At 44.2% G+C, this 26,576-nt stretch overlaps 1 protein-coding gene across 2 annotated transcripts in view; it reads left to right on the forward strand.

Annotated features, from left to right (window-relative positions):
- The window catches only part of DPYSL2 (dihydropyrimidinase like 2), a 107,796-nt gene extending 87,360 nt beyond the window's left edge, over positions 1 to 20,436 (forward strand). For both annotated transcript variants that reach the window (XM_088443386.1, XM_088443387.1), the window contains exons 4-14: positions 292 to 456; positions 1,902 to 1,963; positions 5,049 to 5,129; positions 8,386 to 8,454; positions 9,397 to 9,517; positions 9,632 to 9,788; positions 10,021 to 10,162; positions 13,650 to 13,820; positions 13,917 to 14,096; positions 15,227 to 15,392; positions 18,665 to 20,436. In XM_088443386.1, coding sequence (XP_088299512.1) covers positions 292 to 456; positions 1,902 to 1,963; positions 5,049 to 5,129; positions 8,386 to 8,454; positions 9,397 to 9,517; positions 9,632 to 9,788; positions 10,021 to 10,162; positions 13,650 to 13,820; positions 13,917 to 14,096; positions 15,227 to 15,392; positions 18,665 to 18,756 — 1,406 coding nt within the window. In that variant the 3' untranslated portion in view covers positions 18,757 to 20,436. The remainder of the gene's footprint in view (positions 1 to 291; positions 457 to 1,901; positions 1,964 to 5,048; positions 5,130 to 8,385; positions 8,455 to 9,396; positions 9,518 to 9,631; positions 9,789 to 10,020; positions 10,163 to 13,649; positions 13,821 to 13,916; positions 14,097 to 15,226; positions 15,393 to 18,664) is intronic.
- Positions 20,437 to 26,576: the final 6,140 nt, after the last annotated feature.

Below are 26,576 nucleotides of genomic sequence, written 5' to 3' on the forward strand. Positions count from 1 at the left end.
ATGCTGGAGCTATATAAATCCATTGTAATAACATAATAATAGACTGGTAATGCTTAGACATAATTAGCTGAAGCACCTGGAATAAGTGACAGACAATACATACGTTGTAGATGGGCACATTAGTGTTCCAGATAAATGTGCATTTTCCTTGCACTATCCATTATAAAGTAATTGTTATCACAACTGCTAATTTAATAATGTGTTACCTGTCTATGTTCCGACATCGGTGTTTGCTGTATTACATTCCCAGTGTCCAATCCGGGCCTTTGTTTATCTTTTTCTTGACGCTAGTTGATCATGTGATACCGGAGCCAGGGACCAGCTTGCTTTCTGCTTTTGACCAGTGGCATGAGTGGGCGGACGGCAAATCCTGCTGTGACTACTCCTTGCACGTGGACATCACGGAGTGGCACAAGGGCGTACAGGAGGAAATGGAGGCGCTGGTGAAAGATCATGGTAAGTTCTGTGTCTATATAGCATAAACAGGCAGCAGTGGTTTTATACTAAGAGCACCTGTACTGTAAGAGTTCTGAATTGTCTTGTCGGTTTCTTAGTGAACATGCAGTATAGGTGGTGCGGGGTGCCTGACTGAGAGCTGTACGCTGTGCCCAAGTTCACGCAATTAAGCAATTTTGTTTGCTACTGTGCATGCCTGAAATGCAGAGTAAAGTCTCACAGCGCACGCGCGAGCTGTACTTTGAGCCGGCATTTGCAATGTCTCCGTGATCGCAAGGTCCTGAGCAGACCACTGCGTTCCTGGGTGGAATCGGGGAGGTGGGCAAGAGTGTTCGCAAAAGGAGACCAGTCCGTGTGCGTGCTATGGGCGCTCCATGAGTGTGTCTGCGATGGCGGATGTGTTCCCAGTCACAGTACCACAGTCTCAGAGGCCGTTTTTAGAGAGAGAGATGCATCTGAATCTGCCCAGGACTTACTCAAGGATCGATGTGCGTCCGATGTTGCTTTGATGGTGGTGTGTTCTCCCCAGAGGATCTGCACACAACGCAGATAGTAGAAGTGGGTGTAGCAACATTTGCTCTGTCTGTTACACACTATTACAGGGGGGGGGTCTGTTAGCAGCATTGGCATATTGGCATTAGTATATTTCCGCACAGAAATTCCGAGCATGACTGCAGCTGCGAATGCGATAGCGTACAACTGTCATTCAGTCCCTTTGCATGGTAAAATACAGGGTAAGGCAATTCTTCTTATATTTTTTGAGAAATATATTGTATTAAGGGGGATGTAGTCGGCATCCCAGCTCCAGAACCCTGAACACTGACATCCTAACGTACCCTGTAACTTGCTAAGGGTAGGGTTAGGTTTAGTGTTAGAGTTTAAGCGCTAGGGGGAAGGGGGGGGGTTTGGGTTAGGCTGCGGTGAGGGGAGGGTTAGGCTGTGGGCGGGGGGGGTTAGAGTTAGGCTGCGGTTGGGGGGTTAGGGTTAGGCTGCGGTGAGGGGAGGGTTAGGGTTAGGCTGTGGGCGGGGGGGGGGTTAGGGTTAGGCTGCGGTGGGGGGGTTAGGGTTAAGCTGTGGGTAGGGGGAGGGTTAAGTTGTGGGTGGGGAGGGTTAAAGTTAGGCTGTGGGTGGGGGAAGGTTAGGGTTAGGCTGTGGAAGGGGAAGGTTAAGGGTTGGGGTACTTGCCTCCAGGCGTATGACTGTCGGGATGCGGCTTTCGGTATTCTGACCACCAGCATCCCGGCCGCCGGGATCTCGTACCCAACTTGTATTTAAAGGGATTGTCCCCCCCATAGATAAGTCAGGGTGCCCATCCATAGTGCCATACAGTTCAATAGAGACCCATTAAAAGAGCTACGGATAACATGTAATGCGGATTGCTGGTTTCTGTATGAAAATGAGCGTCATTCACATCTATAACCACTTTACCCTCACTTTCCCTGCAGGTGTTAATTCGTTCCAGGTGTACATGGCTTACAAGGATGAGTATCAGCTCACAGACTCTCAGGTAACATCATCGATAGTACATTGGTGCTTTATAGAGATGACCGTTTTACTTGTCAGTGTCAACACCAAAGGAATATAACAAAAAAAGTGATTTAAAATCTGCGCAAACGCCTGTGATTGCAGCCCGTGAGAGACTAAATGGAGCCTCCACCTGTACCGCCAACAAATAAATACAAGTTACTAAAAAAATGTCCCACAATGGCGCATCCACAGTATAAATAGTTCAACTTGTTAAATAAAGTATTAGTCTGAATGGTGCAAAAGTTGAAGTATTGGACTTTATTCCCTTTTCCCACTTTTCTTGTGGTAGAATGCAATCCATTATAAGGCCAGATGTCTCATTGCACAGTCTCCTTGCCACGTAAGTTTTCACTTGCAAAAGCAATCAGAGAACAGGAAAGAGAGTGCAATATTGCCAAATAAAGGTTAGCATTTATTATCCATCATTCTCACATTTAACATACTGTATATATAAAAATGTATTATCACCACAATGGTCCCAAGGGACCACTTCCAACAGGTGCCACACGATTACCCTCCCCCAGAGAAAACTGAGCCGGCGCTGCCAAGTCCCGTACACCGGTGCCCCTGCACCTTGGTCAGGCGAAGGAAGCTTCCCATTCTGGTGATATACGCTTTTATATATACAGTATGTTAAATGGGAGTATGATGGATAAATGAATTATAACCTTTACTTGGCAATATTGCGCTCTCTTTCCTGCTTTCTGTTTGCTTTTGAGAGGGAAAACCTTACGTGGCAAGGGGAGTGTGCATTGAAAACATATTTCCCTATAAAAAGGATTGCATTCTACCACAAGAAAAGTGGAAAAAGAAAATAAATTCCAAAGACCTGAACAGTTTATACTGTGGATGCGCCATTGTGGGACATTTTTTTTATTGAATCACAGGCCCAATAGGCTACTGCCCACAACACTGCTTTCGCTGAGGAAGAAAATCCTTTGAGGTGCAGTGTACACAATCTGTCATCGCCTCTCTGTGTCTGGGTGTGTAATAAGAATGAGCTATCTCCTGCCAAGACTAGCGGACACCACACATGGAAAACACATATTCAGGATTCCTGTGACACACTGCATACCAGCCGCTGCCGGCCTCGTACAGCTGACTACTGACGCAGTTGTACAAGACATTATGAAAGATTCACTGTGGAATACTGGTGTAAATTACATTCATGGTGCTACCTACAGCAGAATGTGGTTGCTTTGGGCAACGCTATTGTTTTGCCCTGTATTTGCCATTAACTTTCCATGTCAGTGCTGCTGGGATAATAATGTGGCTGGAGTTAGATGCCATATATTCATGAACTATGGTTTCCATGGAAATAATAACACAGTACAGGTCGAGTCTCCCATATCCAAAATGCTTGGGACCAGGGGTATTTTGGATATCGGAATATTCCGTATTTTGGAATATTTGCAAATTAAAAGAAATATATTTGGAATGGAACGCAAATCTAAACACAGAATGCATTTATGGTATATATATCCACCTTATATACACAGCCTGCAGGTCATTTTATACAATATTTTCAGTACTTTTGTGGCTCAAACAAAGTTTGTGTACATACATGAAATTCATTTGTTTCATATACACCTTATACACAAAGCCTGAAGGTACTTTTATACAATAGTTTTAATAATGTTGTGCCTTTATACACAGTTTGTGTACATTGAACCATGGGCAGCACAGACGGTATAATGGTTAGTATTACTGCCTCACAGCGCTAAGGTTGTGGGTTCGATTCCAACTACGGCCCTGTGTGGAGTTTGTATATTCTCCCTGTGCTTGCGTGGGTTTCCTCCTGGTACTCCGGTTTCCTCCCACACTCCAAAAATATACTGGTAGGTTAATTGGCTTCCAACAAAATTACCCCTAGTGTGTATGTGTGTGTGCATGTGGTAGGGAATATAGATTGTAAGCTCCACTGGGACAGGGACAGATGTGAATGGCCAAATATTCTCTGTAAAGCGCTGCGGAATATGTGTGCGCTATATAAATAACTGGTAATAATAATAATAAAAAGCAAAGCTTTCACTATCAGTCATGCTAAAAACATTCCGTATTTCGGAATATTCCGTATGTTGGAATATTTGGATATGGGAGACTCAACCTGTAATAGGAGCTATTAGATTAATCTGTTTATGTAACCAACAATATAAGAAATGCAGCCCGGGTTACTGCCGTGTCAACCCGGGTCGCGGCTCAGTGGAAATGGCTTCTACAATAAAATGGGACCCGTTCACAGCATAGAGAGAGCCGCATTCCCGGCACTTGGAGATGATGTCATCGCCAAGCTCCGGCAATATCCCGGGTCCAGCCTGTGGTGTAAACGGGGTTCAAGCTGCTGTGACGCGGCTTGAAACCCATGTTCAGTGTCCCGGAGTTTGGTGGAAAAGCTTTATTAGGGAGAGATATATCAAGCCTTTGAGAGAGATAGATACAGTACCAACCAATCATCTTCTAACTGTCAATTTTACGCACTGTTTGGTCTATTTACTAAGCCTTGGAAGGAGTTAAAGTGAATGGAGATAAAGTACCAGCCAATCAGCTGCTAACTGCCATGTAACAGGTTGTGTTTGAAAAATGACAGTTAGGAGCTAGTTGGTTGGTACTCTATATCTCCACTTTATTTCCATCAAAGGCTTCGTAAATAGACCCCTCTGTTTGAAAAGTGACAGGAGCTGATTGGTTGGTTCTTTATTTCCACTTTATCTGTTTCTAAGGCTTGATACACCTCCCCATCATTGTTTTACAACTTTCCTAAAAGAAAAATTAGTTCATATTATTAGGCCGCGATTTTTATCCACAAAGACAATGTCCATTTGTCAGTAAGCCACCTCCTGTTATGACCATCAGTGATCTGGACGGTCCTACATAAATTGGTAGTGTGCCCCCCTCTGCCAAGTACATTGGCCATTCGTGATTGAGTGGGGGAGCCATTTAGACGGGCGACCATGACGTGTGAGACATAATAAAAATGTTTTCCATGGTGGAATGTATAAACTCTGAAGGTAAAAACACATTGACATTTATAAATGGTAACAACACTCCTTTCTTCTCATTCTCAGATCTATGAGGTGTTTAGCGTCATCCGGGACATTGGAGCCATTGCACAAGTGCATGCAGAAAATGGCGATGTCATAGCTGAGGTAAGAGGTGTATTGGTTCACAACTTAATATCTGGGAGTGATTTACAGATCAGCCATCAAACTGATGCCGACTTTGTTTGTTTCTCCTGGTGAGAGCCTGATGCGGCACAGGGGAATGTCACGTGATTGGTTCCTAGCGACATGATTGGGTGCAGTCTCATAAACAATGACTCAACAATTGGCCCTGAGGGGAATGATCCACTTTAATTCCTTATGGTACAGCCGAGGGGGGTGGGGGTCGAGTTAAATACCTATAACTGAAATGCATGAGAGTGCGGCACAAGGACTTCCTGAGGCATATGGTGACATTGAGTTTTATAGTCTGGTGTATTGTGGGTGTATTTCTTTGATATCCTGGCACTTGTTACTTCTGGTACAAGGGTTTGGTGATGTAGAAATCATTTTTATGGTGGCAGCGTTTCCAGCCTTCTAATTCCACAAGGATTTCCCAACGCTATCTAAAGGTTAACATGTCCAAAAACAGCTTATTATTTCCCCTCATCCCAGAGTCACCAGTTACTCGCAAATGTCCATCCACACCCACATCACCATCATTATTCCAAGTCTCCCCCGCCCGCTGCCTCGGCGTCACACTCACTCCATCCTCTGCGCTACTCACAGTTCTCTCTCTTCCACGTTTGAAATGTGAGAATTAGTTTTTTCCTTACCCACGATGCAGCCAATACAATTATACCATTATCTCATCTTCTGCCCTGATTACAGCAACCTCCCCGGTGCCATTCCCCTTACCAGCCTAATGCAGTGGTAAGACTGGTTATTCCCACTCCCTGCTCCCTGCAGCACTCTGCGTATCCCTACACTGGCTATCTGTCTATTCATATTTTCCAGGAATCAATGTCAATTACTCACGCTCTCCTCACCAGCACCATGCGCTCCATCATGTCCTCAGTGATCTGACACTATGTGCTGCCCCTCATCTCTGATGGGCACCGATCTCTTCTGCCTTCCAGACTTCCATCATATGCTACCACCTATTCCCTGCCTTAGCCTTCAAATCAATAACTTCTTTCTGAAAACCCAACTCTTTTTTTTTTTAAAGCCTACTCTCCTTCCCCCAATATTACTGACCCTGATTTTACCCTCGCTACAGTCAGTCACACTGGCGCACGCAGGGGGGGTTCTGAGTACCTAGTTACCATCTCCTGCTGGGACCGATACCCTGCTGCAGCCGGTCCGTTGTTTTGGGGATTATTTTTAGACTGAGTGCTAAGTCTCCGTCTACACTGCTGGCTGAGATCGGAGCTACCGCGCACGCACAGCAGCTCCTCGCACAGCACGAGTGCGCGCAGAGATGACCGGGGGGGAACTGCTGCAGAAGCTCTTCCTGTATAGCTGTGCTGCTACTAATACTAGGGCTGAGCTGTGGGGAAAGCAGGTACAGTAAGGGGCCGCTGCCTTTTTTAAGTTTGTACGTGTGTGTGTGTGTGTGTGTAACTGTATATATATTTGATGCACACATATGGAAACCCCCCTGCAGTCACACTCCCCTCTCCGAACCACATTCATTCCTGTGATCCTAGCTGTTATATGGTAAGCTCGCTCGCTTAGGGCCCCCAATATCTTTTATTTTGTGTCTACATTCTTTTGTCTTGCTTGTATGTCTGTGGCACCTCACATAGCAATGACAACGTTCCTGCCTGTTAACAATATTGTGTCATGTGAATGTGTACTGGTGCTCAAACTATTCCTCAGAAAATTGGGGATCACTTCTTACCATAACTGTGTGTCAGGGGCAGTCTCTGGGCATTTGGTTCTCAGTGAGATCTTGATTTGCTGTCAGTCACGTGGGGTCTGGCGTTTGTTGGTTCTCAGGGGGGTAGTGGCCAGTGTTTGGGAGTCATGTGTTTGGATAGCAAGAGAGTGGTATAGAGAGTGACTAGTATAACATATGGCGTTATAAAGGCAAATCTCCCTGCGCTGATCCTTGTGTTGTCTGCAGATGCTGAGTAAAATCATTTTCCAGTTATCTTGGTCCTGGATTTTCTGATCTGCCAGTGACGTTGACACTGTATATTACACTGGGGGAGACGTATCAAACCTTTGAGAGAGATAAAGTAAAGAATTTTCCTACAGCAACCAATTAGCTTCTAACTCATTTCATAGACTGCTAGATATATGATGGCTACAAGCTAATTGGTTGCTATGGGCAACTTCTCCACTCTCTCTCTCTTGACACATCTCCCGTGCTGTGTGGTATTGGAGATTGTCTTTCAAAGTCTATATTTTATTCTAATCACATTGGTCCTGTGGGTCTTTGTTTATATCCCAAGAGACACCTCCTCCCACCTGTCTCCGTCTGTGCACAGCAGATATATATGGTTGCAGCAACGACTGATCTCACCATAGTAAGACCCGGAGCAATGTGCAGCATTAGCCTGCAGGTGTCACTGTTTCCACTGCTGTGCTAGAAAGAGCTAGAGCTCTGCTGCCTATAAGCCGCAGTTTCACAGTGACATCTGCTGGCTAAAACATGATATTGCAATCCAGTCTAGTCATACTGAGGAGTTCCAAAGCAGCATCAACGTGAATCATTTTCTTATTAAATAAAATGCAAACAATGATATAATATATTCTGGTATGAAAAACTCCTTTTGATTTCGACACACCACCAACTTAATGTAATTTAGGGCCTGACTCAGTGGTGGACGCAAAGGCCGCCGGTGCTGCCTCTCCTTACGAGCAGGTTTGCAAATGTCACAGCCGCCATCTTTTGCAAAGAGACGCACACTGCCGGGCTTTTTGGATTACACCACTTGTGTCCAAAATTGCAGCATTTGAAGAATATCGGAAACATCGGTTGCACCATCGGACCTCTGAGCAGTCCGATGTTTGCTCAGAATGCCCATTGCATGTAAGACTCCGGGGCCAGTGACACTGCGTCCAAAGAAGGAAGGCCCTGAAACGGTTGCGTCACGCCTGCATTTTTGTTGCCACTCCCCCGTTACCTCCCCTAAATGGTCGCTGTCTGTCAATCACCCTGATCCTAATCCACACTGCGCCAGCTGTCACAAGACCATTGCAGTAGATAAAACATCGACCAGTTGCGAAAAAAATGAAAACTACCTGTGAATCAGACCGTTAAGCCAAGGTGTTCCTCCCCGTACATCTTTCTATGGGTTTATGCGAGATTTTGTTCCTATTCTACTGCGTGACTGTAAGACCAGGCAACTTGTGACAAGTGTAACATACAGTGGTGTCTGTATGTGGGTATCATGTCGTTTCATTCTTATTCCAGGAACAACTGAGGATCTTAGAACAAGGAATCACTGGCCCAGAGGGACACGTCTTGAGTCGGCCAGAAGAGGTGAGAATGACTATTTTTAACACCTTTCCACCTTACAGACATGTCTTTTTTTTTCCTCTTGCTGACGCACGTCCATGAACGTCCCTTTGTATGAGATCCCCGTTATTTGCTTAATTGTGCAGGGTTCCTGTACTTCCAATTACTGTGATGACTACACTCTGTACAGCTGTCTGAGCACTAGGGAATCTTCCGCAGGGCTAGAAAATACATCCCACTCATAATTCATTGCCTGCGGCTCTTATCAGTAGCCAGCCGTCATATCTTTTCCTGCAATTAATTTAGTCAGTTAATATAGTTTTATTAAGGTCTAAGCACTTTATTATATTCAGTCTATAAATCTTATCATCCTGGTGTCCTCCGTTATTTAAGTGGAAGCTGGGATAGAACAATCTGTAGCCAATAAGATCATCAGAATGGTCATAGTAGGAGGAGATGAGTGGGGGGATCAGGTGCTGACCTTCCACTGGTGTGATTGTGGCAGGGTGGGCACCACTGTTTGCGACAGGGGCTGTGGTAGAATGTAAGGAGGGGAATAGAGGCAAGGGGGTAGACAAAGAGTCAAGCTGGTTACACACGGAGACGACCGGCAATCGCGCCGATGATGGCCAGTACACACTACAGCGATTAATGAATGACGGAACGATCACTCGTTTCGTCCTTCACAAACATACATTAGGTCACATGTGAAATCATCAAGTTTGATGTGCAGCACGTCAAAGTTAGCGCTCGCATATTGAGCGTACACACTGAGCGATGTAGGCGGTTTGTCTTTACAAAACGGCAAATCAGCCCGACATCGCTCCAGTGAACCCAGCTATAGATTGTACAAGGAGTACGGTCTTCCCAACAGCCTAGTGTAGTGAGCGGAGGCTCCTATGTGCAGTTTCCCAATCCTATTAAGAAATGTCTCCAGTATGTGTAACTATTCGACTATCTATCTAGGTGGAGGCAGAAGCTGTCAACCGCTCCATCACCATCGCCAACCAGACCAACTGTCCGCTCTATGTCACCAAGGTGATGAGCAAAAGCTCCGCAGAAGTCATTGCACAGTCCAGGAAGAAAGGTGTGTTGCGGGGCTAGATGTGAAGTGTGTTCCGCGCATATGTTAATCTAGTTATTGCTGTTCCTTATATGCTGGGAATTATTATACAGCACAAATGGTTCTCTGTCCTCACAGGTGCGGTCGTGTATGGGGAGCCAATCACTGCAAGTTTGGGCACTGATGGCTCCCACTACTGGAGCAAAAACTGGGCTAAGGCAGCAGCATTCGTCACATCTCCTCCCCTGAGCCCCGACCCCAGTACTCCTGATTTCCTCAACTCGCTGCTCTCCTGGTGAGTCCTCTGTATTATAAACCCCCCCGAGCATAGTGATTTAATCATAACTACCTGGGTGTGTATGGACAGTCAGGACGTGTCTCTGTGTTTGGTGTCAGCTAAGGTGGAATGCATATTCTGTAATGCTCTTGATCTGGGCCGGGTGCATCTAAATGCAGAGCAGTGTCTTTTGTAAATACAGGGGATAGTTTGGGGTTTGGAGGTTAATGTTTGTTCCCCCGTTTCCCAGTGGTGACTTGCAGGTTTGCGGGAGTGCACACTGCACTTTTAACACAGCTCAGAAAGCTGTTGGAAAAGACAATTTCGCACTAATTCCAGAAGGGACCAATGGAGCGGAGGAGAGAATGAGCATCGTGTGGGACCGAGCTGTGGTGGGTACAGACAGCCGAACTTGGAGAGTTTAGTGCGTTGGGTTCCAGTGGTATGGGGTATGGTGCTTCCTAATTTGAGAGGAGAACAATAAGTACTGTGCAAGAGAGACAGAGAGAGGGTATCCATATAAGTAACTAAAGAATAATTACATAGAGAAATTCTTAAATAGAAAAGTCTTATTTTAACCTAAAGCACAGGTTCTCAAACTAAGTTCTCAGGACCCCAAACAGTGCATGTTTTCCAGGTCTCCTCATCACAAGTGAAATAATTAGTAATGACTACATCTGTGCACCTGCTGGATGACCTGGAAAAGGTGAACTTTTTGGGGTTGTGAGGACCGAATTTGAGGACCTATGACCTAATGGGCGAAGCAGTACAGGGTAATGCATATTACACAATTATAATTGAATGTATGTAATTTATAGTCTTAATAATGTTCCCTAAATTAAGACATGAGGAAACTCCGGGAATAAATTAGAATTTTAATTTATGTAGTAAAAAATGAGATGAAACAGAAAGTTTTTGTGCCTGAGCCCTTACCCCCAGCATCACCCCCATTGTCCTCACTCCCCACATAACATTGTCCTGCTCTTCCCCTGCACCTATACTCCTGGTCAGTACATGAGGAAACGCAGTGACACAGACCAGTCACTGTGATCTTCCTCCTGCAGGCTCTGTATGAGGAAGCTCTGGTGACTGGCAGTGATTACAGGAGGAAGCACACAGTGATTCGTCTGTCTATCCTTCCGTTTCCACCAGGGGCGTTTCAAAAGAAGAGGGGGCCTGTGTGCAGACTCAGGGTCTCAATCAGACCTGCTCGCAAGCGGGTCGATGTTTGGCTGTGCGCACACGCAGCGGCCGCACTGCTCGTGCGCAAGCACCGGAGCGAGAGAGAAATTCTCTCGCTCCGTGGCTCACTACAAAAAGGGCGGCTGTTGATGTTGATCAACAGCTCGCCCCGTTTTGTAGGCGTGGCGGCTCACAAACTGAGGCGTTCCCAAGCGAACGCCTGCCGTTTATGGGCGGCCCCACTGACATCACCAGCTCTCTGGTGCTTGCGGCAGATGAGACCCTACCACAAGGGTCTTGTCGCAAGCCCCGATGGTCGCGATGGTCTTGACCATTGCGACCATCATCCTGGACGCTCGTTAAGATGTGGGTGGTAACCCACAGCCTAGCCAGCAGCCAGGAGGCTGGAACATTTTTTAGATGCGGCCGCCCTCATTCAGAGCGAGCGCTCGCATTTTGCGAGCGCCTCTGAATGAGGTCCTCAGTGCGGGCCCCCTCCTATCCCTAGCGGTGCCGCGGCGTGTGCAGTAGATTCTGGCTTAGTGCGAGTCACCAATAAAATTGCCACCGCCATTTTCCTAGTGATTTTTGCTGCTCTGCAGCACTCTGGAGGCAAGGGACAGGTAAGTATAAAGAGTATATGGGTGCAGGGTGTGCGGTGCGGCCCCCCTGGACCCAGTGGCTCATGTGCACCGCACACCCTGCACCCATTATGGATACGCCCCTTGCTTTCACCGATGTGACTGTGGACCTGATTCGGAAACAGAAGTATCTTCTCCTTACGGCCGCGGCAGCCTGCTTACTAGTTTATGCTAATGCGAGATTCCTCTTTTGTATAGTAAAAATCTGTGCGGTTGCATGTGGAAGCCTATCTCACACAGCACATTGTTCTAATGTGTGGAGCCATTGTCATTAGTATCAGGGCATACACCAGCCCCATGCTGGGGCCAGAAATCCAGCGGGAACAGACATCCAATCCCTATCTTTGCGCTACGATCAAGCAAGGAAGTTGCATTACACGCCCATGACATGCTCACGGGACAGAAGAGTTCTGTGCGTTCGCATGTTGCTGCCCAGAAGTGCCCATTTCACGGAAAGTGGGGTCCATCGGCCAATCTGTACTTACTAGCGATCTCCGTCCTTGTGCTGATACCGGATCCGGCGCGTGTGCAGAAGACAATGTATTTCTTTGGCACATGTGCATTATGCGGATATCTGCGAGATACGTGCGAATTGCGTCTTGCATGCCACTCAGAATCGGCCCCCGTATAAAGATTGCATTAGTGGAACTGGTGGGGGGAGGGGGATGCATGTTGGTAGCCTGGAGCCTAATTCAGAGGTGCATGTAGTTGCAGTCGCTGGTAGATATGTTTGTGTAGTCGCGGCGGCGTTAATACGCAAATGCTAGTTTCAGCCTTTCCCTTGTGTACAGATGTGCGCCTGAATGTGCCAGCACTGAGACTCCCAATGTCCGTGGTGCTGCACAGTGCAACATTGCCGGTGACACAAGACACTCCACCACCGCACCGCAAGCACCATCAGCACTGGCACCTGACCATGGCCGGTGCAGGTCCTCCGTCTGACCATGGCCTTTGCGGCTCTGCGTCTGAGACATGGCTGTGTCAGTGACATGGCCGTGACACTCCCATAACACGCCCCATGCGTGTTCACTTCAGGCCACCACCAAGGAACGCCCAGGGTTTTCCCTCGCCAGAGTTGTTAGCAACGCTCCCGCTATAGCGCATTTGTGCAGACACTCTGTGTAGGGTTTTTTTTACTTCTCGCACATGCACAGTAGCAAATAATAATCAAAGTGAGAATGCCATCTCTACCACTCCTTATCACTTTGTCTAATGGTTACAATAGTCCGTAGTCACATAGGGGTCCTAAGCAGTGAAAAGTGATAAGAAAGTGATAAGGTGCCAGCCAATCAGCTCCCAACTGCCATTTTTCAAACACAGCCTGTGAGATGACACTTGGGAGCTGATTGGCTGGCACCTTATCACTTTCTTATCACTTTTCACTCTGTCTCTTATCACTGCTTAGTACATAGACCCCATAGTTCTGTAAACCTCAGTCTTAACCTGCAGAGATTGTTGATTGGTGTAAAACTGAGGAAACACTGGCGTTCTAGAATGAAGACAATTCCATATCTGTCACAGAAAATATTGCTCTTTTTACAGTGAATGACAGTCTAATTGCAGCGCTATTCACACCGTATAGTTACTCTTCATTTATTTATCATCCTGTTAATCAATCATGACCCTCATGTCTCTATGAAGTCAGGCTGGGCTACAGACCACAGGAAATCAGTAGGCAGTCTTAAGCTGGCCACACACTAGACCAACTTACATCCAACCAGCCAACTTGTTGATTGATTGGAATGAAAATCTGGTAAGGAATGGGAGTAACTGATGATCAGCAATTTGCTCCTAAATGCCAGAAAACAGATGAAAATGGTCGTCAGACAAGTTTGTTAAATTTTGATCTGAAATATTTGTTCAAACAACAGTTTTGGTCCATTTTCCAGCATTTGGGAGCAAATTGCTGATTTTATACCTTACTTGATTTTCATTCCAACCAATCTACTAGTTGGTTGGTTGGACAGATAATCTTTAGATGTGTGGCCAGCTTTAGTGTTGGTGGTAACTGTTTCTAGGCTAAAGTGTCATCTCCGTTGGTTCATTGTATCTCTAGGTGACTGGGAAAATGGATGAAAACCAATTTGTGGCGGTAACCAGCACCAATGCTGCCAAAATTTTCAACTTGTATCCTCGAAAGGGCCGCATCGCAGTGGGATCTGATGCTGATCTGGTGATATGGGACCCGGACAGTGTAAAGACAGTCTCAGCCAAGACGCACAACAGTGTAAGCTCTGGTGTTGGTATGAGGAGTACAGGAAAGTACTAGTAGTTCTTGACTGGTTCTTACTCACCGGTGTCTTTGAATGATCTTTAATTTCAGTCTGTGGAGTATAATATTTTTGAAGGTATGGAGTGTCGTGGGAGCCCCCTAGTGGTGATAAGCCAAGGAAAGATTGTACTTGAAGACGGTACTCTCCACGTTACTGAGGGGTCTGGACGATACATTCTCAGGAAGCCATTCCCGGATTACGTGTACAAAAGGATCAAGGCGCGAAGCAGGGTGAGATTTAACGTTGCTAGAGAGTGAAAGTCGCTGAGCATTGGGAACTTGCATATGTCATTATAGATGTACAATGAAATGATAACATTGAGTTACATCAGGGGAGGAGGTTTAAACTACAGGGAGCTGGCCTGAAATCTTCTGAACTTGTTTAAGTAGCGGATAACTTGTCTGGAAATGAGAGAAGGCTGGATATTTACAATGGGCAGAATAGGGGAAAGCAGTTAAAAAAAAAAAAAAACCCTGCAAATTCAGGAATATATTGATTTTATATATTGCTTCAGATGTGGCATTTTCCAACATATTCCTATCACCACTGTAGCCATTGATACCCTCCATAGCATTACCCCGCCCCAGTGGCCATAGATCCCTATTGGATATTATCCACACCCACCCCATTGGTCACAGATCCCCCAATTTGCTCCGCCCCTCTCCCCCTCCCATTTATGCAGAGCATGTGATATGTAGCTCAGGTGACTGATCTGTCCCCTCTGACCAGGCAGTGGCACCCGGAGGGGCTGACGATTGCACATGATCCCTCCTCTGAGCTCACTGCAGAGATCGACCATATAGTGTTCAGAAAGGGAACCTGCGAGCATTCTTGTAGCAGTGTATTGTGAGCTCTGCCTCCTGAATGCCAACACATGTGATGTCGGTGGTCACAGACTACCAATGTCACAGTCTGGCCCCTTTATAGAAGAGGTTATAACTTCGTCTTAGAGGTCGGAGAATGGCAAAAATACTGGGGGAGGAGAGTCTGTGGTCACAGGAGATACGGCCATGTCAGGGAAAACCCACCTGCTTGTAGTCACATCCCGTGCAACCACACCAGGCAAGTGGTTAGTACAGGGGTCTTGGCCCTCCAGCTGCTGTGGAACTACACATTCCAGCATGCACTGCCACCTTTTTGATATAACAGCATGCTAAAACTATGGCAGTGCATGCTGAGATGTGTAGTTCCACAGCAGCTGGAGAGCCAAGGTTGAAGACCCCTTGGTTAGTAGGTTCTAGGGTAAACACCTAAGTACGGCCGGATGACTGAGTTATTATACAAAATATGATTTAGAATTTTTGTCACTGAGCATTTTACTTTGTTGGGAAACTTCTTAAAGTGATGTGAATCTCTCTAGCTGGCTGAGCTGCGAGGAGTCCCTCGTGGACTGTACGATGGACCTGTCTGTGAAGTCTCTGTAACTCCAAAAGCAGTCACCCCCGCATCCTCTGCCAAGACATCACCTGCCAAACAACCGCCGCAGCCCATACGGAACCTGCACCAGTCTGGATTCAGCCTGTCCGGTGAGTTGTCGCCTGCCGATTCCAATGTTGGGTTATTAGAGATTGTGGTATGTCTCGCTCATTAAGGCAGCTGGTCATTAACCTCTATTTATAGACTACATCTTCCTCTATGTTACTTAAAGATTTTTGATTTGTACTTAAAAAGAAAAAAATCTTTTTAATACTTTTTTTTGTTAGAGAGAAAAATGCATCATTTTGTATTTATACTTCTGTGATGAGGGCCTTATTTATTTAGCATTGTTATGGTCTATATTGTCCTAAATAGTAATATTTGTATTACATCCCCTCGTCCCTGTATGCTCACTGGCCAGCGCTACCCTGCAGCATGAAGCCATGCTTTTGGAACACCTTTACCCATTCCCTCGTACAGCGATCATCATTGGCTAGAAGTAGCTGTAGAAGTGTTTTGTGTTCTTACTCCCTTACTGCTGACCCGGCTTCCTCCTGTAACAAGGGTACGGTGGTAGGTGCAGGGAATGGATCAGTGACACTACAGAACTCTCCCACTGTCGTCCTGCTCTGCCCTTACAACAGTATGATGCATTCAAGCATTTATGCACTGCTACATCCAGCTGTCTGTGGTAACTCTGTGACAAAGAACTCTAGGCCTGATTCACTACGGATCGCAACTGCGAATGCAATTGCGATTACGCACGCAGTTCAACTGCGATAGTATGCTAATCCATTGCGATCACTATACTGCTGCACTATATAAGGACGCCCAGTTTACTTAGCACACACCCGTAATGTTTAGCAAGACTGCGGAAACCATCGGTACAATCGAGTGCCATGGCAGCCTCACACACACTTGCACAAGCTCTGACCTTACTGGGGAATTGCTAAATTCATCACACGCTATCAGGCCTCAGGCTGTGTATGGCATTGCAGTGGCTAATTTATTCACTCCCCTGTAACTGCGTTCAAACGCTCTGGCACGCCCTGGTTTCGCAGATCACCTCCCTGTCACCTCCCACAAACGGCACTTCCTGTCAATCACTCTGCGATGGGTCTGAGAAGTCACTGCGTTTGCAGTCCCGATCGCAGCGGCCGGTTTGCACACTGCGCTGCATGCGCATATAACAATCCCCCGATTGCGTGCGTAATCGCAGTTGTGAACGGTAGTGAATCAGGCCCTCTGTAGCCAGGCAATCATTTCAGGTTCACCTGCGCTGTGTCAGCACAAGCAAAAAGTCATCTCTGTGCCGGTAACTGGTAAAAGTATTTTCCCAGCAGGATTTCTCCATGGAATAGGCAGGAGTGAGTCAGTTGTTGGACGTTTTGAAACCACACGTTAATTCTACCTATATATCACTATTTATTTTACCTATATATCACTATTTATTTTACCCATATATCACTATTTTCCCTATATATCACTATTTTCCCTATATATCACTATTTATTTTACCTATATATCACTATTTTCCCTATATATCACTATTTTACCTATATATCACTATTTATTTTACCTATATATCACTATTTTCCCTATATATCACTATTTATTTTACCTATATATCACTATTTTCCCTATATATCACTATTTTACGTATATATCACTATTTTACCTATATCACTATTTATTTACCTATATATCACTATTTATTTTCCCTATATATCACTATTTATTTTACCTATATATCACTATTTTACCTATATATCACTATTTTACGTATATATCACTATTTATTTTACCTATATATCACTATTTTACCTATATATCACTATTTTCCCTATATATCACTATTTTACGTATATATCACTATTTTCCCTATATATCACTATTTACCTATATATCACTATTTATTTTACCTATATATCACTATTTTCCCTATATATCACTATTTATTTTACCTATATATCACTATTTATTTACCTATATATTACTATTTTACGTATATATCACTATTTTACCTCTATATCACTATTTAACTAATACTATATGTCAGTACTCAGTTATACATATACCTTACTGTTTTCACTCTGCCCAATTGTACAGCCTTTTCTGCTATTACCATATGAATCACTTGTCTCTATCTCCATTATGACTCAACACAGCCCTTACCTACCAAAATGACTCCCAGATCTAGGAGGGACTGTAGGGTGGTCATATGGTCTGATTCAGAGATGCCTCTGACCACCCTCAGTTACATCCCCAAACGCTGACCACCTGTCACATTGCGATGAATTCCTCTGTGCGTCCATAATCGCAATGCAATGGCTGCGCACACGCAGTGCGGCTTAAACACATGCACGATGGCCAACAATCGCTCGATCTGCGTACATAATCACCATTGCGTCCATCTCTGAATCAGACCTAGAGTTTGCAAAAGTGTTGACATTTAAAGCAGCAATTTTTCTTTTTTATTTATAGGCAAAAACAAGTTGGTATTAAAAGTGCCCCCCAAAAAGTCACCACTTTGGCAGTTTCAGGCTCTGGGCCTGATTCAGAGCCGCTCGTAAGCGGCCGCTCGTTTGCTCCGAGCGATGTTCGCACAACTGCGCATGCGTATGGGTCGTAATGCGCATGCGCCAACCAGTCATTGCAGTCGGAAATCGAGCGCTCGCAAGATAGCGAGTGCCTGCTAATTTGAGTGACAGGTTGAGGCATTTGTGGGTGGTAACAGGGGAAGGTGCTTGAAAACGAGGAGTGGAGATCCGAACGCAGGCGTGCCAAACGGTCAAAACGGGCGTTTTAAGGGTAGGCATAATTAACAAAGCAGCGTCATCGACCACGTCACTTGGTTGTTTCTTAGCCTAGGAAAATCCTACCACAAGCACTGCGAGCAGTTCAGACGCCTTTCGATGTACTCGATTAACCAAATAAATAGCGGAGATGACGTAGGATGCGAGCGGCCAGGGAGCGTCTTTACAAAATAGCGAGCGCATGTTTCGTTCGCTCGCTCGCTCGCTCAGACATAGAGGCGTCAACAGAACGCAAAGAGCGAGCGCTCAATTTAAATAGCCGGCCCCTTTTTCTGAACGAGCGAGCGCAAATAGTGTCCGGCTCTGAATCAGGCCCTCTGTTACATACTGTGATAGGACATACTGAAAAATGATGTGTTAGATCACTTTAAATTCTTCCAGTTTTAACTGTGCCAAGTAGTGTTTTTTGCTGGATTCTCTCTCCAGACATCGTAATCTCTTTTTTTTTGTTTTATTCTAAAAGAGATCACAGATATGTTTTCTAGTCTGGAAATAAATTGTTCTTTCTTCCCTCCACCTGGTAATAGCAAATGTAAACTGTTTCTCATATGGTCTTGTTCTTTCAGGAGCACAGGTGGATGACAATGTACCTCGTCGCACTACTCAGCGCATTGTGGCGCCCCCCGGTGGCCGTGCCAACATCACCAGCCTAGGCTAAACCCAAACTAACGCTCCTGCCCCAAGGTTTTGTTCCTTTTTCCAAGGTGAATTATGCTGAAAGATTTACAGATTCCTGATATTTTTTTTTATAATCTTGGGGGCAGTGACTTTTCTAGGAGCAGCAACCAATGGTCTAGGAGATACGCAGTATGACATCATACCTACATCATAAATATACATACATGTATAGGATACTTGTAGTGTGTTCATTACAGGTATCACTTTGTATGTTTGCATGTGTGTAGATAAGTATATCTATTAATGCTGCAATCCCATGTAAGAATGACGTGTGTGTTTTTTTTTTATTACAATTATTATTTTTACATAAATCAGTCTGGTATATGTCTTTTGGTGGTGTTTATTTTTCCTTAGTGTTTTTCTTCAAGCTGCTACTATTAATCATTTACAGTTTTCTAAGTGTCAAACAGTTACCATGGCAACCACAGTTACATTAAATATGATAGGGTTCAGTGAAAGATTTTGGGACTCCGGTCTGACTTGCCAGTTCATGGCACAGTACCCAGCTCTCACTTCTTGGTATGACATCACATGACTAATGAGGAACTTCCTGACTGACTGGCTCTGATTCTGAAATCAGAGTACACTCTCCATATGAATGAGCTTTTACAGCTGAAACCAAATGCTTCCAGCTGAGAGACACTTTCTTGCAGTGGCAGCCTTGCCAGTCTTCCCCAGGGAGCCTTTTTTTTGCAACAGGAGGACTGAGGTCTTATAGGATGTCACCCTGGAAAAAATGACTATGCTTCATGTTGCTTCTTGTTACAAAGGTACAAAACTTGCTGTCTGTGGGATTGCAGCTTTAATATATTAATATACACACATATTTTCTCCTGGACGTTATTGGGTTGAGTTAGAGAAGCCCCATAAGATCTGTCTTTCCCAGTGCCCATTTACCACCTTTTTAAATCTGTACCCAGTTTTGATGCCCCAATTGTTCTTTGTGCTGAAGTAAAGGTCACTATGTAGAAACATCTCAGTCTTGCCAGATAAGGAATATAAATTCAGGTTATGGGATTAGGAATATACATCTCTATGAGAAAATACAGCCGTTCTTAGAAGAAGACATGTTTTACACTGATGATGTCTACTAGGTAATGAGGTGGATACAATTCACCAACCGTTGGTGGTAATCCTGATAACAAAACATAAGTGTAGGTAAATGACTTTCCGTTCTCCAACTCTTTACAAACTAACCGTAGAAAGTATACTATAAGATTAGTTTGGATACACAATCGGACAATCCGCCTCATTTCACCATCGTACTAGTTGACCACTTGAAACTAATCCAGTTTAGATAGACCTTAACCTAAGACTAATCAGTTACATCAAAGACGTACTAGGAGGAAACGGCAGAAGCTTCAGTTTATCTGGGTATATAGTGTATAGAGGGCGTGTAAAGGGGGTGTATATCTTGGTGCTGGACCGTGCAGGGTGTGGATATTCCATATCAACCAGTTTTTAACCCATTGTGGGATTTGTGGTTGTGTTTCCGAGTGCAGGAGATGTTGTGCTAATGCTAATAAATGTGTCTAGAATGCAATTGTGCTCTCTCCGATGTCTTAAATAGCAAAGAGATAATAAGTCTTGTGTCTTTCCCTGTAAACAGTGTTCTGATTTCTTATCACAGGATCCACTAATAAAATGTTGTGCTTTCAAACTGTGTCCTGCACGTTCATTTTATCTCAAAGTACTTCTAGAAAACTAAACAGTAATGCATTTATCTGAGGAAAATTAATAATCATTGTTATAAACATAAAGCCAGCCTTACCCGATTTATTTCTTGCAAAGAAAAATATCCGTACGAGAGACAGAATGCTAAGCGTATTCACATGCAGCAAGCTAGCATGGGTTATACATGAGTAAATAAATGTGTATATATTCCCAGTACTTAAAATGTGTTGAACACACTGTAGTGCCCCCAGTTCACTTTATGCCACAGTGCACCCCACACTGGCGATGTAGTCATGTGTGGGAACCCCTGGGCAAATGCCCCGGGTGCCCTGTTCTTAGTCCAGCTCTAGAATGTTCATATGATTGAAATCGTAGTACTGTGTGAAGATCGACTAGGGGGCGGGGCCTCCCTGCGTCTGTTGCTGTGTGTGTACGGATGTACAGCACTGCCAATGCGATATGTCTGTGAACGACACGTTTCACAGATATATCGTCTGTATAGAATGGTCGACGGCCAGCAGATATATTGGCCGATCAATAGCACTTAATATGTCTGTGTATCATATTAGTGATAAAAAACAATAAAATGATTTTTCTGTGTCACTGACCTTCCTTATGTGACAAACACACGGTAGGCACACAGCTCTTCATACATGTAACAAATAGATAAACACATGCTTGGGACACACAGACAAAGACTGACCCATAAAACAGAGATTAACATCCAATGTGCAGAAATCTGTCTCTATCGGTAGAGTACTTGCCTGTGGCATATTAGAACTCCAGGAACCCCATGTACAGTACTAGACCTGCCAGTTGCAGCAAGTGCCGAGGTTTCAGCAATGCAGCTGCAAGATTTAAAGTAGCAACTTTTTTTAAAGGCCAAATCAACCCTTGAATACAGTTGCCGCTTTGATTTTTTGGCGGCTAAATTAATGAAATCTCCGCAACTTGCAGGCTATTATGTTTGGCCCCAGGTTACCGGTAGTTATGCTGCTGGAGGGAATAAAGTTTTGCCAGTACTTCAGTTACAGTGTGTCTCTATTACTGACCTATACAAGCGGCAGCCACTTTTATGGAGACCAAAAGGCTGTGAGACCTATGTAAATGAAGCAGCCGCTATGGATTCACTATTGGAGACTGATTTCCCGGTATAGCGTCACTTGTACTAGTACCATAAATCACTAAGGATGATACACACACTTTAAGCATATGTTTTTTTTGATGTTCATAAATTGTACAACAGTTCATAGTTTCTCATACTTTTTATTGCCAGAGCTGCTGGTTGGGTTGCTATGGCAACTCGGGGAGTGACCAAGCCAAGCTATGCCGGAGGAGGTGGACTAGTTGTTCTTCGATGACCTGAGTTTTTATTGTCTCTAGAGCACATTTTTGTCCGCTATAGTGGGCCCCAGTGGCCCGTTGTTATGGCCATCACCATAATTGAATGAACGGCCAACAATGGATCGATGTGGTGGCCACATTGGAGGTGAGGAGTCTTATTTTTGTTCTTTAAGCTTAATGAACAGAAACAAGAAGCCTTGTGACAAAGAGTAACAACAGTGATGGAGACAGGTATAGGTAAAGGAGAAAATAAGACAGGGTCTACTTCAGTGTGCACTGCTGATCGCAGATTCCCGATTAACGGGAATCTGCGCGTGCGCATGACCCATTTGGCGAGTGTGCAGAATGGGTTCTGCGCAGTCACGCTCAGTCCCTTGAATGCCTCTGCCTGATTGACACTTGACAGGCAGAGGCATTTAAGGGGCGGTGCGGGAGTGAGGTTGGTCGGCGTTCCCGGAAATGGGGGCGTGTCCACCCCGTTTCCTGGGAGTGGTCAGCCCAGGATCTGTGTTTATCAACGCAGTGTCCTGGGCTCGCAAGCCGGTCAGCTTGAGTAAGCTGAGGCTTACTCAGCTGGCCAGAGGCCCGGTGTCATCCACCATCACGACCATCGACCACCTATGGTCGCGATGGTGATCCCAGCCTGCGTCCTGTCACAGTGCTGGGATCGCATACACCTGCTGCATTTGTATAATAGCAATGTTCGCAATTGCAAAGCTGCCTGCATGCATACATCATATCTATAGCCTAGGTGCCTACATCATATCTATAGCCTGCGTGCATACATCATATCTATAGCCTGCGTGCATACATCATATCTATAGCCTGCGTGCATACATCATATCTATAGCCTGCGTGCATACATCATATATCTATAGCCTGAGTGCATACATCATATCTATAGCCTGCGTGCCTACATCATATCTATAGCCTGCGTGCATACATCATATCTATAGCCTGTGTGCATACATCATATCTATAGCCTGCGTGCATACATCATATCTATAGCCTGTGTGCATACATCATATCTATAGCCTGTGTGCATACATCATATCTATAGCCTGCGTGCATACATCATATCTATAGCCTGTGTGCATACATCATATCTATAGCCTGCGTGCATACATCATATCTATAGCCTGTGTGCATACATCATATCTATAGCCTGCGTGCATACATCATATCTATAGCCTGTGTGCCTACATCATATCTATAGCCTGCGTGCATACATCATATCTATAGCCTGAGTGCATACATCATATCTATAGCCTGCGTGCATACATCATATATAACCTGCATGCAGCTGTGCAATTGCGATACTTGCTGAATCAGGCCCAGCGTTAAATAAAAAAATAAAATACTTAGTAAAAAGTCCTTGTGCTCAAGTGGGTTCTTTTTAATCACTCAGGGCCAGGCACACTGGGGGCTTCTAACCTCACATTTTTCTTAATCTCAGTAGTAATAAAATACCTTTAATCGATAGAAGATGCTTATCTGTAATAACATATTGGCAGGCCATTTATACAAGCATGCTATAGCAAGCAAATATGACAACAAAGCAGGAAGGTTGGCTTGGAGGGCCACCTGGGGACCATCACTGGTTTAGTGCCTGAGCTTAGAGTTTATGAGGCTGATAATTGGCAGACACACACACCGACAAGCGCCTGACCTGTTTTGTGTCATTTTCAGTGTGTCTTGCTACTTCCAGGAGTGTGGGGAAATACAGAGGAGTTCTACAGGGAACGCCCAGTCAGTACATAATTGACTGCTGTAAAGAGGCAATAAAAATAAGCCTCTAATGCCTTTGTAAAACAGTAATTCCACATCAAAGGTGTATTTGTAGTTCTTGTTTAAATAGCAAGTTAAATACATCATCTTGTTTTTAAAATCTGTCCACAAGAATGGCTGGTAGTCACACGCAGGCTCCTGGTTCTCAGCAAGTCATGTGATGGTAAGGGGGGAGAGGGAGGGGGAGGATTTCACAGTACACAAAACTCAAAGGGGTTCTCCATAGTCTCTGTGCACTTCATGGGGGGATTTAATCAGGTGCGATTATCTCACACCTGCGAGTAAGTGCGGCTATATGCCGCCCCTATGACACCTCCAAGTCAAAGCCGCGACGGGAGGGAGTTCCGATGCAAAGGTGCCATGGCAAGTTGCTTCTTCGTGTGTTATTGTGAGGTAATCGCACCTAATTGAATCATCCCCCATGTGAATGTGATTGCAATGTTAGCCCATGACACTGCGCAGAATTATTAATCATTAATAGCAGCCAGAAGAAACAAATCAGGGAAATGTAGTAAATGCCAAGATGCTCCTCGCAGCCTGCTACATTTTATATAATTGCTTCTTTAGGACAAGGCTTTGTCTATGCTTCTAAATAGCGCTGTGTTTCACTTCCCAAAGCCAAAGGAAAAAAGAGAAATGGAGAAGAAGATTAGTACCGTATAGTCATATGAACTTATTACACAGCAGGTAAATTTAGGTTTTCAAGCTAAGGAATGTAGTAAAGATATCTTTTCTGTGTGTGTTATATGTTATGTACTTGTGTCATAAAAGTAAAGGCTTCCTTGCTTATTACTGGGGTAGTACAATCCCTAACTACATGCTTATTGGGAGCGTGCTGTGACCAGCCGTCCCTATCTATTCAGTACAGCGCTACGGAAAAGCCTCTAGAATTATATGGAAGCATTGTGGATAGACTGTGTGCTAAGAGCCTCATTTATCAACGAGTTTTATCATTCACAACGAGTGACAAAACTCGCTGTGTATGATAAATGCTTCTCCAGCCAATCAGCTTCCAACTGTCATTTTTCAAACAGATCACAGTTGGGAGCTGATTGGCTGAAGCACCATTTATCATACGCAATGAGTTTTATCACTCGTGAATGATAAAACTCGTTGATAAATGAGACCCTAAGTGACTGTTTCCGAGATTTACACAATGCCGATAATTACGCAGAAAGAGCGCTTTTTTGCCATTGCTCAAGTGTGAAAGCCGCACTTTGCACATGCAGTGTTTGTATTGCGATCACGATTGCAGAGAGGATTCACTCGCAAAGTGAGTGACAGGTAGCGTTTGGGGGGGAGTAACGGGGGATGGTTAGGCAAATGCAGGTGTGTCGGGTCCATATAAACTCAGTTTCATGAGCATGCATAATTTAGCTGCTGCAATCTCCTTCGCAGCACGAGAGCTCGATGCATGTCAGGAGAGCTGCAGTGTTTGAGGCAGCTCAGACTTGTCTTACAAGCTGCGTGTCTGCCTGATCGGTGTCAGTGTTACCAATGTTTACGTTGTTGTACGTCATCGGACGGATATGAGAAGGCAGCATTGGGTGTCTCTCTGCCTGGCTGTGATTTGGAATGCATTAGCATATTTTAGCAACTGCGATCCGTAAGAGATTGCAGTTGCGATGCATTAGCATAAATCTTGGAATCGGTCCCTAAGAGCTGCGATGTGATCCAGCTCTCAGCCTCAGTAAGGTTGTAGTAGTACTTATTGGTCATATATGATGCACATGCTGCTTTTATGCAACACATCTGAGCTATTTATGTCATTGTATTTATTGAATATGTCATTTTCGCTATAATTTGTGATGTGCATCCTTATAATACACATTATAATGCTCTTGATAAAAAAAATAAAAGTGTTAGTTAAAATTAACTTCTAAGTCCTAGGGACCTTTCATACACACTTTAAAGCAAAAGTATTAAAACCAGTAACAATTTTTTTTTTTTTGTTAGATAGACTTTTCCATGGTACATTTTGGATTCAGAAAATAGATTTTGTAGATTGATAGGGCCTAATATATAGTAATGATGTCCCATCTGTGTATGATCAAAGATGCATTTTCACACCTGCTTTTATTACTGCATTAACATTATAATTATTATTGTTATTATTTTATTTTTTTATGTAATATTATAAATCAGACACATATTTGCTAGCACTATCTTTTCTAACTTTTAGGGCTATTACACACACAGCGGTTTTGTCCGGACATAAAAAAAACTCGTCAGGTTTTTTTCCTGTGGATCAGTCTCCTTCACAAGCAATGGTTATGTGCCGTGTGTAATGTTATTGCCGTGTGTTTGAAACTTTTCAATCTGTAATACTGAAGACCGTGGACAGCAGCCGTCCTAGTCAGTGGTTAATCGCGGCTGTAACATGGCGACTGTGCCGTATTCGTGCCATCTCAAAGCATCTATGTATTTCTGTGTTTGACTACAAACATCGTGACAGTTTTTTTTCCGTCCAGACAAAACCGTTGTGCGTGAAAAAAGCCTTAAAGTTTTGTCCCAGAAAACGTAAATTTATTCCCAGTATTAGTAATTTTGTAAATTAAATGTAATTCTCACTATGGGCTTTACAAGTTAATATTTATTGAAGAGGATTGTCTACATAACTAAAATGTGCCCTATAATCAAGACTTATAAACATGTCGCTTCAGCTCAGCATTTTATATATATATATATATATATATATATATTACCCAAACAGAAGCATGATGTTGCTATTATTGACTAGAAATGTTACGTTATATTCATTTCCTGGTTTTATGTCTCAAAAATGGTACCAAGCTGTATGCATGTAATAATGAGACGCTGTATTGGTCAAGAGCGCCATCTTGTGATAGGTACACATTAATACAGGTAAATTAATTTACAAAAGCACCTAAGTTTATAAACCTATCTTTTGTCCCATCACTACCGAAGTCCATGGCTCATCTTTATAAAACACATACTGGACTGCATATGGCAAAAGCAGTGCGGCATTAGAAA

This window comes from Taudactylus pleione, unplaced genomic scaffold (genome assembly GCF_031769625.1).
Source record: "Taudactylus pleione unplaced genomic scaffold, aTauple2 ptg000329l, whole genome shotgun sequence".
Classification (NCBI taxonomy): domain Eukaryota; kingdom Metazoa; phylum Chordata; class Amphibia; order Anura; family Myobatrachidae; genus Taudactylus; species Taudactylus pleione.